The sequence below is a fragment of the Pelodiscus sinensis genome, chromosome 10 (genome assembly GCF_049634645.1).
Source record: "Pelodiscus sinensis isolate JC-2024 chromosome 10, ASM4963464v1, whole genome shotgun sequence".
Taxonomy (NCBI): Eukaryota; Metazoa; Chordata; order Testudines; family Trionychidae; genus Pelodiscus; species Pelodiscus sinensis.
This window is the reverse complement of record NC_134720.1, coordinates 11,834,145-11,849,325: the sequence shown is the minus strand read 5'-3', so window position 1 is coordinate 11,849,325 and position 15,181 is coordinate 11,834,145. Positions and strand designations below refer to the sequence as shown.

Sequence of the window (15,181 nt, the reverse complement as noted above, 5' to 3'; positions counted from 1 at the left end):
ATATGCCCTCCAAACCAGCCCAGCCCAGAACAACTGCAGTGGGGGGGGGGGGGGACACCCCACCCTCAGCCTGGAGCAGTTGTGGCTGAGGAGAGGTGCCCCCTCCATGTTGACCTAGAACAGAATTGCCCCAGCTCTGTATGGAGATAGGTGGACAGAGGTGGCGCTCTGCACACCCAGCCTGATCCCATGCATGGGGCTTGGTAGGCAGCTGTGTTGGCCACCTGGCCATGCAGCTTAGAGGGAACTTAGATTTGGGGGTGAGATAACTGGACTGCTTTCAGAGAATGAGACATGCTGCAGGATAGCCAAGGCACACTGCTGGAATGGGGGAGAGTAGCATAGAAGCTGAGCATCATAACCCGTTGGTTGTAGCATCAGCCTGGGTTGCTTTCAGAAAAGGGAGGGAGAATGGAGATACCAAGGAGGAAAGAATGAGATGATATGGAAATGGACCTGGTCATAAAGAGGCGTGTGTGGGAGGAAATTGAGGGAAAGGAGAGTCAGGGACTGGAAAGTAGGGAGAGATGGCTTAGAGGTGGGAAGAAGCTGGGGATTGGGAGAAGAGGGTGATTTATAGGAAGAAGATGGGAAAAATATGGGGCCAAAAGAGGACGGTCTGGGGGGCAATACAAAGGATTTGGGGAGAACAAGAGGAAAGAATGGTGAAAGACAGGAGAATGGGGAGGGCTTGCTGGAGGTGGAAAGACTGGAAATATGGAAGGGATGGGAGCTTAGAAAATGGAAGAGACTGTAACATGCTTGAGAGTTGTTTGTGAAGAACTAGGTGAGATGACAACAGAGTAGAACAGCTGTGTTGGAGGGAAGGGCTAGGAATGTTGATAGGGAGAAAAAAGGGACTGGGAGAAGGAGATTTGGAAAGAGAGAGGATAGCTTAAGAGGAGTTGGGGAAAACACAAAAGAGAATAAAGATTAGGCACAAAAAAGTAATGGGACTTTGGGTCAGGAAGAAAAGACTGGGGAGGGTGAGGAGATGTGAGGCAGAGGAATAGATAGTGAGTACAGAGGAAGAAGAGGAGATGTTTGAGGGGAAAAGGAGGCAGGAGAATGTCTTGAGATGAAGGAGAATAAGGTGATTTGGGGGAGAAGGAAGTGCAGTGTGACAAGATTTTGGTAGAAAGGGAAATTTACATGAAAGGAGGAAATGGAGAAAACTTAGGTACTAAAAGCACCAGCCAAAGACAGGAGCAGCATGGAGAGCTCGACTGAAGACTAGGGGTTGTTGTGAATGGGATAACTGGATTAAAGAAGAGCTAGATACATTCATGGAGGATAGGTTCATCAATTGCTATTAGCCAAAATGGTCATGGATGCAACTCCATGCTCTGGGTGTCCCTAAAACTCTGATTACCAGAAGTTGGGACTAGATGACAAGATACTGATCACTTGATAATCATCATGTTCTGTTCATTCCCTCTGAAGCATCTGGCACTGGCTTATGCTGAAAAACAAGATGCTGAGTCAGATGGACCATTAGTCTGATTCATTATGGCCATTCTTATGTTCTTAGATTAGGGGAAACACAGGTAAGCACATTCATACTGCTGGCAGCCTCATTTTAATAGTATTGTTGCATTTGGTACCCAGCAACCAATCAAGACTGTGCTCCATTGTGCTGGGCCCTCTGATCACTTTGCATAGAAGAGATCACAGGAGAGTGGAAGCTCGTACTATTGTGTTTGTTGTCCCTTCTTCTGCCCCTCCCTTTTCCCTCTCAAAAAAAAATCATGAACCCTCTAATTGATTGATTCCTTCACTAGCTAGAATACAGGATTCCATCCAAACCCTTTCCCCTTCCTATTTCTGCACATCCAAGGAGGGACATGGAACATGGAGTATAGTAGGGTTCTACATCCTTGGTTGAAACCTTGCACTACAGAACATACTGCTTGTCAGAGGAAGATAGAACCACATACTTTAGCATTCCATTCCATCACACACAAACCATTCCTAAACTATTTATACAGATTTGGGATAAATTGATATTCTATGGCTCCCCTTGGTACTATATCTTGTGAGAGTTAGAGCAGCTGTTCCTTTGTAATCTTCATTGTGGGGGTAGAAAAAGGAGAGAGATGAGTAAAGAAAAAAACTCATCAGTAAAGTCATTTGGCAGGAAAGACCTGAATCCAGGGAACATTTGTTTTTATCCATATTTATTTGTCTCTCATCTTTTATTGAAAAACATGAAATATGATAGGGTTAGGGTTAGGGTTAAGCCACTCTGCTACTATTAGGTTAGAGGAAACCCCTTAGTCCCTGAAGGTGCAGCTACACAGCAGGGTTTAATTGGAAATAAGATACACATGTTGAGCTACATCAATTGCATAGCTTATTTCAAAATAGCCTATTTCAAAATTGGGAGCATCTGCATGTCACATTGCTAGATCTTATGGGGAGCAGCCAGATCACTGATGCACCCATAGGTGGAGGTGTTGGCCCCAAAAATGGTATACAAGGGGGGCATGTGAGGTATTGAATAGAAGCTTATTATCTGATAATCCTATGTAAGCTGTTCATGTGTTTGTATAATGTCTGTGTGTGCAATTATTAGCATGTACTTGTATGGACACTGAAGATTTCCCTGCATGTGGTTAAGCATTGGGCAGGGCCGGGCCCGTGGACATGCTAATTACCGAGGCCCTGTGGGACAATGGCTCTCAATGGGCCAAGGACACACCTAAAGAATGGGGGCTGACACCTGAGAGCAGCCAGCAGGGAACACAGAGATTGGCTTCTGACCAGGTGACTTGCTACATACTAGAAGAGGCCAGGAAGGAGGTAGAAAGAGGCCATGTGGTCGATACCATTTTGGTTCTCAGCTCAGCACTTCATCCCAGAGGCAGCATTGCAGGGATCGAAGAGCCCGGAAGACCTGTGAACCCATCCTGATGCTAGGATGTGCAACAAGAACTTTTAAACCAGCAGCTGTAACATCTCTGCTAGAGCTGCATTGAAGACTGGGAGATTCAGTGCATGTAACGTACTATTCTTTAACAACCTTACTCTCAGGCTTTTCTTTCTTGTGATAATAAACCTTTAGATATAGATTCTAAAAGATTGGCCCAGCGTGATTTGTGGGTAAGATCCAGAGGGTAAATTGACCAGGGATCTGTGGCTGGTTTCTTGGAACCGGACAGAACTTGTTCGGGGTAGGTGGGATTGGGTGCTAGGACCCCCCCACACCTGTGTATAGGCCCGGGGCTATCTGGGGCACGGATATTGCTGGGGTGTCGGAGGGGTTTTGCTCGTGAGGCTTCAGGCAGGCAGCTGAAGCTCTCTGTGGGACTGGTTTGTGGCCTGTTTGGAGAGGTCACCAGTCTGGGGATTGTAAGGAGCCCCGAAGTTGAGCAATTCGCCCTGAGCGGACGCCCTCAGTTGTGCCCAGAGACGGCCCGGTCCGTTACACTGCATATTACTTATTTTGAAATAGAGCACTCTTCCTCCAACCTCCCTTACTCCTCGTACAATGAAGGTTACAGGAGTTGGAGTAAGAAGTCCTCCAGCTTGACAGTATTTTGTCAGTATTTCAAAATAACTGCCTGCTGTGTAGACGCAGACTACGTTATTTTGAAATAATGCTAGTTATTTCAAAATAATATTGCTGTGTAGATGTACCTAAAGTGTTAACTTTATCAAAATAGACTGTTCTTTATTCAGTAAGGTTTTCCTACAAACACGTCATAAGGGCTTTTAGTATATACTATGTGACTTGGTCATGCTTTCTGATATCCAACTGGGAGCGCATCAATCCATGACTTGTAAAATCAGCCATATACACTGCCACTGATTTTTAAAAGGTACACTGTAGTGCTTACAACTCATCCCTCCCTGCCTTAGAAGTAAATATAAATGTAATGCAAGGAGGTTTACTTGTGTAATGCCTATTAACATTAATGGGAACCACAATGCACATCCCAGTGTACCTTCCTCAAAATGTGCCCCATAAGTTCATTTTCAATAGTCAAACTGACTCAGACTACAAAGGCACAGAAGGAACAGTTAAAATTTACAGTGTCAGTAATCTACAAACTTAAAAAAACATTTATACCTCCAGGAGCATCAAAAGAGTCGGCAATGTAATAAACATTCCACTTTCTTCCAAAAATATGATTATGATTTTTGATAAGTATGACACAAAATGAATATATATCAGAATACTCTTTGTTTTGTTTCACGTGATGAATCAGAGAAGTGAGGAAATTATAATTGAAAAAATCATGTTTTGAAAAAAAAAGAGCCTTAATGTGTATTTATTTACCTTTGTTTGTTATTGTAGAAATGTGCCCATTCACCCCCCGAGTCTGCTTCTTAGTTCAGCGGCGCGGGCTGCGCACACAGGTCCAATGCCCGCCACGCCCCCTTGTCCTGCATGCGGGAAGAGTTCCAAACAACAATTCTCCTCCTTTCCTCAGCCAGGGGATGCAGGGCAGGGGGGCCTGGGCCCACCCTCTCTCATGGGTCCCAGCCCAGAGCCCTAAGGATAGGCTCTCGCAGTGTTCTGTCCGGCTGGTGGGGTTGATCCTGAACCTCACCAGCTCACCGGCAAATCCTGGAATGTCCTGGAATGCCCCATTGTACTAAGCATTGCACAAATACATGGTAAGACACAGCCCCTACTCAAATGATCTTAATATCAAAATAGGCAAGACAGACAAAAGATAGGAAAAAGGAAATACTACTATCTCTTTTTTATGGGGATTAAGGATGTTAAGAACTAGTCGACTGGTGAACTATCCGATAAGCAAAAGCTTATCGGATAGTCAGTCAGCTAGTCAATCCCGCTGCAAAGGCGGCGTTCAAAGGGCAGCACCACACAACTGATACGCGGCAGCTCAGCTGTGTGGTGCTGCTCCTTTGAAGCTCCGAGGCATCATTTCAAAGTGGCACTGTGGAGCCTGAGCTCAGCAGAGGACTCTCCAGCTGATCCTGGGCTCTGCAGCATTTCTGCGGAACCCAGGGTCAGTTGGGGAGTCCCCAGCTGATACTGGCTCCGCGCAGCATTTCAAATCTGGGTCCCCTTCTGACCCTGGGCTCCATGCTGAGCTGTGGCTTTGAAATGCACAAGAGTCCCCACTGTGCAGCCCAGAATCAGCGGGACTTCCCTCTGGCCCCGGGCTGCACATGGAGTTCTGCATTCCTCCTTTTTTAATAAAACTAACCAAAATAATGGCTGTTCTTCATCATCAAGATTAATCTATCTTATCCTTTGAAAGCAGGACCAATCCCAACTAAATCAACCCAAGATTTTAAGCCAAGATTTAAAAAACTTTAGAGATGGAGATTCCACCACCTCCCTAGGTAAACCATTCCAGTGCATCACCACCCTCCTAGTGAAATAGTTTTTCCTGATATCCAACCTAGATCTCCCTCCTTCACTTCCCCCCAAATTTTTTGCACTGCCCCTGGAGGTACTGCGATACCAGGCCAATGTGCAGAGTGGAGGGAGCAAGCTCCCTTTCCCAGCCCCTGTCGCAAAAAAATCCATTTTACACTCAGTTCTCACATAGAGAACCTACCAGTGGTTAAACTGATAAGAACATACACTACACTTGAACTTGGCCTTCAAGAGGCTGAGAAGGGATGAACATTCCATCGACTACTCAACTAGTCAATTAACTAATATTTAACATCCTTAATGGGGATCAGAAGTACAGATTAAGTGACTTGCTCAAGGCTACTGGTGCCTTAGCCCCAAAACTATTTTTCCCATTTACTTGATGTTAATGATCTACTTACATGAAAGACGATAATCTCTTGCAACAGCTCTCGGGGGGTATGTCTACACTACAGCGTTAATTCGAACTAACTTAGTTCGAATTAGTTAATTCGAACTAAGCTAATTCGAACTAAACTAATTCGAACTAACGGATCCAGACTAAAAAACTAGTTCGAATTAGCGTTTTGCTAATTCAAACTAGCATGTCCACATTAAGTGGACCCTGAACCGGGCTTAAGGATGGCCGAAAGCAGTGCTGGCAGGGCATCAGAGGAGGACTTAGAGCGTGGAGATGCTGTCTCAGGCTAGCCGAGGGCTGTGCTTAAAGAGTCCCGACCCCCACCCCGGACAGACAGTTCTCAGGGGTTCCCCGCTGGCAAAGCAGTCCTGGCTTGGATTGCCCAGAGTACCCACACTGGGCACATCACAGCTCTCGGCCATCAGCCCGGCTTCACTTGCCACAGGCTGCCATCTGGGGAGAGGGGGCAATTGGGGGGCTGCAGGAGAGCTTCCACCCCCAGAAGCCCGCAGAGCCAGCCCAGTCCTCCCCATCGGGGGCTCATGCCCCATTCCTCCCTCACCTCCTTCCACTTACCCTTCCCTAGCCCCTCTTCTTGATGTACAAAATAAAGATAACGTGTCTTCCAAAACGGAATCTGTCTTTATTGAATAAGACTGGGGGAGACTGGGAAAAGGAGGTGGGAGAGGGGAAGAGAGAGGCTGGGAGAGGGGAAGGCAACTAAAATGATCAGGGGTTGGGAACAGGTCCCATATGAAGAGAGGCTAAACAGACTGGGACTTTTCAGCTTAGAAAAGAGGAGACGGAGGGGGGACAGGATAGAGGTCTCTAAAAGCATGAGTTGGGTGGAGAGGGTGCATACAGAAAAGTTCTTCATTAGTTCCCATAAAGAAGGACTAGAGGACACCAAAGAAAAGGAATGGGTAGCAGGCTTCAAACTAGTAACAGAAAGTTGTTCTTCACAAAGCAAATAGTCAACCTGTGGAACTCCTTGCTGCAGGAGGCTGTGAAGGCTACAACTAGAACAGAGTTTAAAGGGAAGTGAGATCAAGTCATGGAGGCTGGGTCCATGGAGTGGTATTAGCCAGGGGGTAGGAGTGGTGTCCCTGCCCAAGGTTTGTGGAAGGCTGGAGAGGGATGGCACGAGACAAATGGCTTGGTCACTGTCTTCAGTCCATCCCCTCCAGGGTTGCTAGGGTTGGCCGCTGTCGGCAGACAGGCTACTGGGCTAGATGGACCTTTGGTCTGACCCAGGACGGCCATTGTAAGCTCAGGGCTCAGGGTCGGGGGTCTCACTGGACCCCCTTGATTCTCTTGCACACCTGGTCCTGGGTGGCCAGGCTGGCAGCTCTCCTGCCCTAGCTGGCCACTTTCCTGTGCCTAGTGCGGAGATCGTGGACGAGGTCCACGATGTCTGCAGTAGCCCAGGCGGGTGCCTGCCTCTTGTGGTCCCGGGCAAGCTCTCGGGAGCTGCCAGCCTGGTCCCGAGAAGAGGGGGAGGGCTGGGGGGCATCGTGTGGCTGGCTCAATCCGTGCCAGGTGCAGGGTCTGCTGGCTGGGTGCTGGCAGGCTTGCACCTGGCACAGGCACCTTAGCCAGCTCGTGCCCCTTTAATGGGTCCGGGGCCGGGAGGGGGTCAGAAGAGTTTCCCTGCTGTTGGCCAGAGTGGCCACCAGGGAAACCTGGGGAGGGCTAGCACCCCTTAATTCGAACTAGCTAGTTCGAACTAGGCTTAATCCTCGTAAAATGAGGTTTTCCTAGTTCGAACTAAGCGCTCCGTTAGTTCTAATTAAATTCGAACTAACGGTGCGTTAGTGTAGTGCCTATCAAAGTTAGTTCGAACTAATGTATGTACGTATACATGTAGTGTATACGTGCCCATAGACATTACTTCCATGCATAGCTAGCCAAGGATATTCCCTGTTGGAAAAAATGAATCTAAATAATGTTAATGAGGTGTCACCAATATGGAAATTGAAAGTTAAAACTGTCATTAGGAATAAGATTTTGTGCTGATCAGCAGCATGGCATCCTGACTAATTTCCACAGCTTTTCCAAAGGTGTAAGTCAGCAAAGAATTGTGCCACAAGTCTTTTACTCTCACTTGCACTCTTATATGTAATCATGGCATGATTTAAGGGATATCTGCTAGAAATGAATTATTTCCTTATCTTGGTTTGTGTCACAATCACCATACGTAAGTGTAAGGTTTGCTCTCAGATCATTTCTGAGGAATTATTTTCCATTTCAGGCTCTTGCAGTCAACATACCTTCTACCACTTGAAAAAAGAAATAATCCCCAAACAGAGAAGTACAAAGGAATAATTTTTGGCCTAACGTATTATTTATCTGGTGAAATGGAAATTATAATAAGGGAGGGGGGAAGGTCATAGTCTTGTATTTATTGGGAATTATTTACATGGGTCTGGCACCAGTGACAAGCAGCCAGAAAGCTCTATTTGTGTCAGAAGATCTAAAACTCATTTTTATCATAATTTCCCGTGTAGTGGATTCAGGATAGATGTTGGAGGAAGGGATATGCCTTTAGAGATAGAGAATCTGCTGTATAGATTTAGGTGACTCCAAGGTCAACTCTACTTTATTACATCCTCTTATATACTTATAGGTTTGTGATGTCATGATTATAATTTCTCCTACATAAAGTCAATAATAGAGATCCATAAGTGATAATTGAAACAGGCTTTATATATTCATATATATTCTATCACAAAATGTTAGCACAGACCTAGGTATGCTGAACTCTGTTAATAAAAAAGGCAAACATTAAAAATACAAGGAACAACGAGAAAGAACCTTAACTCAACAGTCAATAACACTTCATCCTCAATATATAATATTTCAGTAAAAATATTGTATGCCTCTTTCTCAGGTGAGACCCTGATCCTGCAATGAGCTCCATGGAGATGCATACAAGTAGTGCTCATGGCAGAATCTGGTACTTTGCTTGCTTTTTTTTTTGTGGGGACTGACTATTGATGTGTGTTTATACAGGACATAGCTCAAGGGGACCATAATCTGACTGGTGCGTGTAGGCACAATGCAAATACCATGTTTTAGTGTATATAACCCGCACTCTAGTGTAACTCGCACTCATATATAACCTGCGGTTTTTCTTTGCTGTGTAAAAAAAACCTTAGATTACCCGTGGACATGTATAACCTGCGGGTTCTATAGGCTAATTCACGGTAATTGTACATACCAGAGGGGAACGGAGAGTGCAGTGCAGGCAAGCTGGCTGGCCTACAGGAGGGGAGCTGCACTCGCGCTCAGGCCCTATGCAGCCACAGCCAGGTGCAACCCACCCACCTCTGGGCGGGGCAACGGAGAGCACAGAGCAGGTGTGCTGGAAGCTCGTACCTCCCTGCAGCGCAGCGGAGCTGACCCGATCCAATTCTAATAGATAAAAATAAACTTATATACCCCTCAGACATGTATACCCCATGGGACGGGGGCGGGGGCGGGGTTTGTAAAAACGTCTATAACCCGCGGGCAGAGGTGGCCCATGAGCCTAGGCGAACTAAGCAGTTGCCTAGAGTGCCGCTGGCCTGGACGCCTGATGATGAAGTCATGGCCATTGACGGCCATGTGGGGGGAGGGGTGCCAATTGCACCGCCTGCCTGGGGCGCCAGCTGCCGCAGCCGGCCTCATGCCGCTCCTGCCCGCGGATTATATATGCTAATTTACGGTACATACCAAATAACACATATTTTAAAATAAAAAAGCAATGTCACAAGCTAAATGTAACTATCTTCATGGGAAGTTTGTATCTCATGTTTATTGTTCATTTATTATCGAAGCATATATGGCAAAATGTTTTCCCTTCAGTAGAAGACAAGAAAGACTGATCCACACACAGAGATGTTAGTCTGCACTGCTTAATGCACTATGGGAAGGTGCTCAGATACTCCATTGATGAGGGCAGTATAAGAGCCTACAAAAAGTAGACTATTGTAGGTATGTATGTAAGTAGAGTAGTGTAGGTATTCCTAGAAGGAAGAAAACAGACTTAAAATATAGCATTATGATATATTCATTTTAATATTTGACATCTAATATAATAATTGTATTATAGCAACAATCATTCATCTCTAGAAGACAATAAAATGTCATTTTCTCTCTTTCTCCACGCTCCTAAGTAATACAGTAGAAAGTGCAACTGCTAGCCATATGTAATCATTTGTTTTGTATCTGTGAGCCCAATTCGCCTCTGCTATAAGCAGATACAATGGCACTGACTTTGGTTACGCTTACTTCTAACTAGTCTGTTTTAGGCCCAATATCTTCCAAATTTTTTTCTTTTATGCTCCATACTTCTAAATATGCCCTGAATGTTATAGGAACTGAACAGAATGATGTAGTGCTCTGCCAATGCTACCACCAGGGACACGACCACATGTAGTAGAGCATAAAAGACTCAAGAGATTTATGTGGGTCAATAGCTTTTAATAAATAAATAACATGCTTTTTGAATAAGATCTGACAGATACTGGCTTAGCGCAATGAGTATAAATATAAACATTTCTTCCTATATATTCTGTTATTAAATATAACAAAAAACGTATGTTTTATTTTGGATCAATTATTAATGAACTAACTGAATAAATGTACATTTTATAATCTTCCAGACACATTTTTAAAACAAAAGATGAAGCTCCAGTGGGAAGGTAGGGAGAATCTGTATCTGCTTAAAGAGTTACAAGCCTCTAATTTACACCAAAATAGCTAAAACAGTTTAAGCAAAGGCTGCCAATATTTCATGAACTTGCTCTTTATTTTATGGTGAGTTAAGGACACACTGAAATTTCTGAAGGTGTACCAATAGACTTAATCACACTGCACCTCTTCGTTAAAATTAATGAAAGATGGCTAAGACTTTGAAATTTTCAAACACAGCCTTATCTTTGAGTTTATTTGCTTTTAATGGTCTCATTGATTTTAACAGGTATTGTTGATCACACCTTGTGACCCACTTCACGATTAATCTTGGTGATGAAGAACAGCCATTATTTAGGTTATTAATTTTATTTTTGTGCCCTCATTTTGTATCCTCCCCAGTCCATTTCTTTTTTTCTTCCTGGCTGTAGAAAGAAGGCCCTCCTCCAAACAAAAAGCACTTTTTCAATTATTCTAACAGGCTGCAGCTACTTTAGACTCTGGGGCCTGGTCTTCACTAGGACTTTACATTGACCCTCTATGGTTAATTTTCTAAGTAATATGCCGTCACTACCAAGTTTGTTGTGTCACCCTTAGAGGCCACTGAAATCAATTTCTGTACTCCTGCTTTTCACCAAGAGTAACACTATTCCTGACCTCGCACAGTTGAAGTTACACCAGTGTAGACGCAGAGTTGACCAGAAATTTTACGCCATTTGCCAGTGGGAGGCTTCCTGCAGCTGTCCGCTCTTACTGCTCTGGCCAGGACTTCTGCCTCTACTGTTCTCCTGGGGAGCTTAAAAAGCCCCGGGAAGAGTAGAATGGCCTGTCTCATGTGGTCAGCATTGCAAGTGAGCAGCACACCATGGTACACAAGGAAATGTGTTCTGCCAACAATCCTCCATGCTCTGCAATAACTGCTTCTACAAGTTCCAGTTCCCAGAGGCACAGAAGAGCACCAACCTGCAGTGTCTAGGAAATCTTGGACCTCATCGAGGTATGGGGAGATGAAGCCATCCTGCATGAGCTTAGAACCAGCAGGAGGAACGCTGACATCTACAGCAGGATTGCAAGGTACCTGGTGTCTAAAGGATATTCCAGGAACTCACAACAGTGAAGGGTAAAAATCAAAGAGCACGGGCAGTCATACCACAAGGTGAAGGAGGAGAGCGAATGCTCTGGAGCAGCACCTCAGACATACGACTACTAGAACCAGATGGATGTTGCCCCAGCATGGTTATTGAATTCAGACACCAGCCAGGAGGAGATCCAAGCAGAGTGGCAGGACCGGCTCACCAAGCGGCAGGAGAGGAAAACCACCAGGAGCAGCTTGTGAGACAGCATAAGACAATGTTTTCCACCCTGATCAGTGTCATGGAATGCGTGGCAACATGCCTTGAATGGGCCACCACCTAGAACCCTGCCTCCTTGATGACACCCCTGGTCTCTCCTGACCTGTGGCTTCTACCCCCAGAGTCCTGTCCTTTCCCTAATAAACACTCATGTTCATTGAAAAGGGGACTCTTCATTAGTTGGACTGCAGAGGTGAGGCGGGGGATAAAAGGGAATGCAGAGGCACCTTGTGGAGAGCCGTAGGGAAGAGTCTCAAAAGAGGCCTTGCAGAAAACTGTCCTTTAAGGCATCTCTGATTTGCATCACCCCTTTCTGTGCTCTCCTTATGGCACTGGCATCCAGCTGCTCAAACTCTTGGGCTAGGCACTTGGGAGATCAAGGGACAGGCACGTTATACCCCTCCAAACTTCCTATTTGCTGAAAAAGGTACACTGCTCAGAAAGAGATCCCAGTTCCTGAGTGTCAAATCTAGCACTGTTTCCTCTATACAGTGTTTCTTAAACTTTTTAAGACTGAGGAACACCAAACAATATTTTTTTATGAGGAACATCAAGGACTTTTGTTGAGAGCAAAAAAGAGAAAAAAAAGAAAAAAGAAAAAAGGGAAAAAAGGGAAAAAAAAGAAAGGTCGGGGGGGGGGAGAGGAGAGGAGGAAGGGTCAGGGGAAAGTTATTGAGGAAAAAAAAGTTGCCTGCCCCTTTAACGGTGGCCATTTTGAATTCTGTTATTCTCTGCGGAACACTTCCGACTGCCTCGCAGCACACCGGTGTGCCATGGAACACAGTTTGGGTATGTCTACACTACAGAGTTAATTCGAAATAACAGGCGTTATTTTGAATTAACTGTAATAGCTGTCTACACATACAAACTGCTATTTTGAAATAAATTCGAAATAGCGGAGCCCTTATTTCGAATTAGGTAAACCTCATTCTGCGAGGAATAACCCCTAATTCGAAATAGCTAATTTGAAATAAGTGCTGTGTAGACATTTATTTCAAATTAGGGGGCCTCCAGCCCTTCCCAGTTCCCCTTGGTGGCCACTCTGGGTCAACCAGGAAAACTCCTCTCCTCTCCTCCAGCCCCGGGGCCCTTAAAGGGGCAGACTCTGGCCAGATGGCACTTGCCACAGCCAGCCCTGCCAGCAGTCTCTGCTCCTGACCCAGTGGCCCCAGAATGAGTCAGGCAGCCAGTGCCAGCCAGCTCTCCCCCGCACAGTCCCCCAGTACCCAGGGGCCAGCCAGGGGCCATAGACAGCGCACACCTTCGTGGACTATTGCAGAGATCGTGGACCTCATTGAGGTTTTGGGGGAGTTCCCCAACGTCCATGATCTCCACACTATGCGGAGGAACATGGCCATCTACGGCTGTATAGCGGCCACCATTGCTAGAAAGATACACAGGCACACCCAGGAGCAGGTGCACCTGAAAGTCAAAGAGCTGCGGCAGACGTACACCAGGGCCACCAGGGGTGGCCCCGCAGCAGAGGCTGCCACCTGCCCCTACTTCTCCACCCTTGACCAATTCCTGGGGGGTGGGGCGGTCCATGCCAGCCCAGGAGGCAGCGAACTGGGACCGGAGGGCCCTGACCCAGGTGCACCAGAGGGGCCACCACCAGCTGTTCTGGCACTGGAGTCGACAAGGTCGTCCAGGAGGCCATACCAGGTAAGTGCCAACATGTCCCCTGCCCTGGGGGATGGCAGGGAGGGAGACTAGAGACCGTTTGTGTGTGCCATGCCTCCCACGGATCACGCAGCCACCTGTGCACGTGCGAGCATGTGCAATGCAACCCTTAGGCAGGTGGCTCCAGCTGTGTGACACCCAGGGGTCGTGGCCCAATAGGCACATGTGTGTGTGAAGAGACCTGACATGCTCCTGACCCCGGCGCGGGACCCAGCAGGATGCTCTCCCTTCACACGCCCCCTCTTTACAGAGGCGGGGACATCTTCCCCCCGCCCTGGCCACACTATACACGGTACAGGGACATGGGTGTGGTCTTGGGGCAGCTCCCAGTCCCGGGGAGAGCCAGACATCTTGACCATGGCCTCTGTGCAAGCACAGCAGCTCTGACGGTGCAGGATACAGTCGCCCTCACATCGCAGGGTGGGGGGGAGCTGGGCATCATCCACTGCATCCCCAGGGAGAACTGACCATTTCTCTTCTTTCTCTACAGCTACACCAGCTGCTCGTGCAGGGCGCACCACCCCACCCGGGACATGCTCCCACACCCCATGGCCTGCTCCAGACCACCACCACGCGGCAGGGGTACTGGGACCAGCACCTGGAGGCCCTGCGAGCCCTGCACCGCACCATCCAGGCCTGGATGCTGGAGGACCTGCAGCTTTGCCGGGAGCAGCTTGCTCAGGACCGAGCACTGACACTGAACTCGAACCTGCAGGCCCTGCTGCAGAGCATGGTGCCCCGTGCCGGTCCTGCGCCTGCTGCCCCCCCAACTACTGTCCCTCCTCCCACTCCTGCCCCCCCCCCCACTGCTTCCTCCTTAACCTCCACACCCTCCTCCTGAATCTCCACACCCCCCACCTCATCCTCCGCACCCTCCTCGCCATCCCCCTGGGGACACCGAGGCCCCCTCCCCCGCCATGATGGGAGGCGGTTGTCCCAGCGAGACTCCATCCCTGAGCCCTGAGCTTCCCCTCTCCCTCCTTTCGCTTGCTTCCCCCTTCGAGCTCCCTTCTCCCAGTTTTCCCCCTCCCCTCTCCCACTCTCTCTCCTGCCCTCTCCCACCTCCTTTCCCCCATCTCCCCAGAGTTTCATTTCCCCTCCCCAGTTGTGCTGAATAAAGAGAGTTGTTATTTTTGAAAATACGTGTCTTTTATTCGACATCAGGAAGGGGGGGCTAGGGAAGGGTAGGTGGAAGGAGGAGAGGGAGGAATGGTGCACGAGCCCCTGGTGGGGAGAACCAGTGTGGCTCTGAGGGCTCTGGGGGGTGGACGCTCTCCTGCAGGGCCTCCTGGATCCTGACAGCCCCTCGATGGTCCTCCTGGATGGCAGCCAGCAGACAGTGCAGCCAGGCTGATGACAACGTGTCCATGAGACGCAGCAGAGTCCCCGGGGGCAGGTCTGGTTCCATGTTGCAGAGTGCCGTGGTGCCCCGAGTGAGGGCAAGCAGAGCACTCTGAGACACAAATGCTTTGCTGTCCCTCAGCAAGGTGGACCAGAAAGCAGAGAAACCTGAGAACTGTCTGTCCGGGATGGAGGGTTGGGTCTCTTTAAGCACAGACCTCGGCTAGCCTGAGGCAGCAGACCCACACACTAAGTCCGACCCTGATGCCCTTTTGGCACTGGTTCTGGCCAGCCTTACCTTCGATTCAGGGTCTACTCAATGTGGATGGGCTATTTCGAATTAGAAAAATGCTATTTCGAATTAGTTTTTGGATG

General features: G+C 47.7%; 1 protein-coding gene and 1 non-coding gene across 2 annotated transcripts; one reads left to right on the top strand and one right to left on the bottom strand.

The window, feature by feature from the left end:
• Positions 1–5,410: 5,410 nt before the first annotated feature.
• Positions 5,411–5,606, bottom strand: LOC112543821 (U2 spliceosomal RNA). Its single transcript, XR_003087068.1, has one exon. It is a non-coding gene; the product is annotated as a U2 spliceosomal RNA (small nuclear RNA).
• Positions 5,607–12,471: 6,865 nt separating this feature from the next.
• LOC142830844 (uncharacterized) lies at positions 12,472–14,561 on the top strand. The gene is made up of 2 exons (XM_075938375.1): positions 12,472–13,447; positions 13,956–14,561. The coding sequence occupies exons 1-2, from the start codon at positions 12,959–12,961 to the stop codon at positions 14,304–14,306; spliced, it is 840 nt and encodes a 279-aa protein (XP_075794490.1). The 5' UTR covers positions 12,472–12,958; the 3' UTR covers positions 14,307–14,561.
• The last annotated feature ends 620 nt before the right edge of the window (positions 14,562–15,181 follow it).

Bases quoted from the DNA above. Each gene is read 5' to 3' on its own strand.
- LOC142830844 (XM_075938375.1), top strand. From the start codon at position 12,959: ATGAGTCAGGCAGCCAGTGCCAGCCAGCTCTCCCCCGCACAGTCCCCC. The intron at 13,448-13,955 runs GTAAGTGCCAAC...CTTTCTCTACAG, and splicing joins CGTCCAGGAGGCCATACCAG to CTACACCAGCTGCTCGTGCA.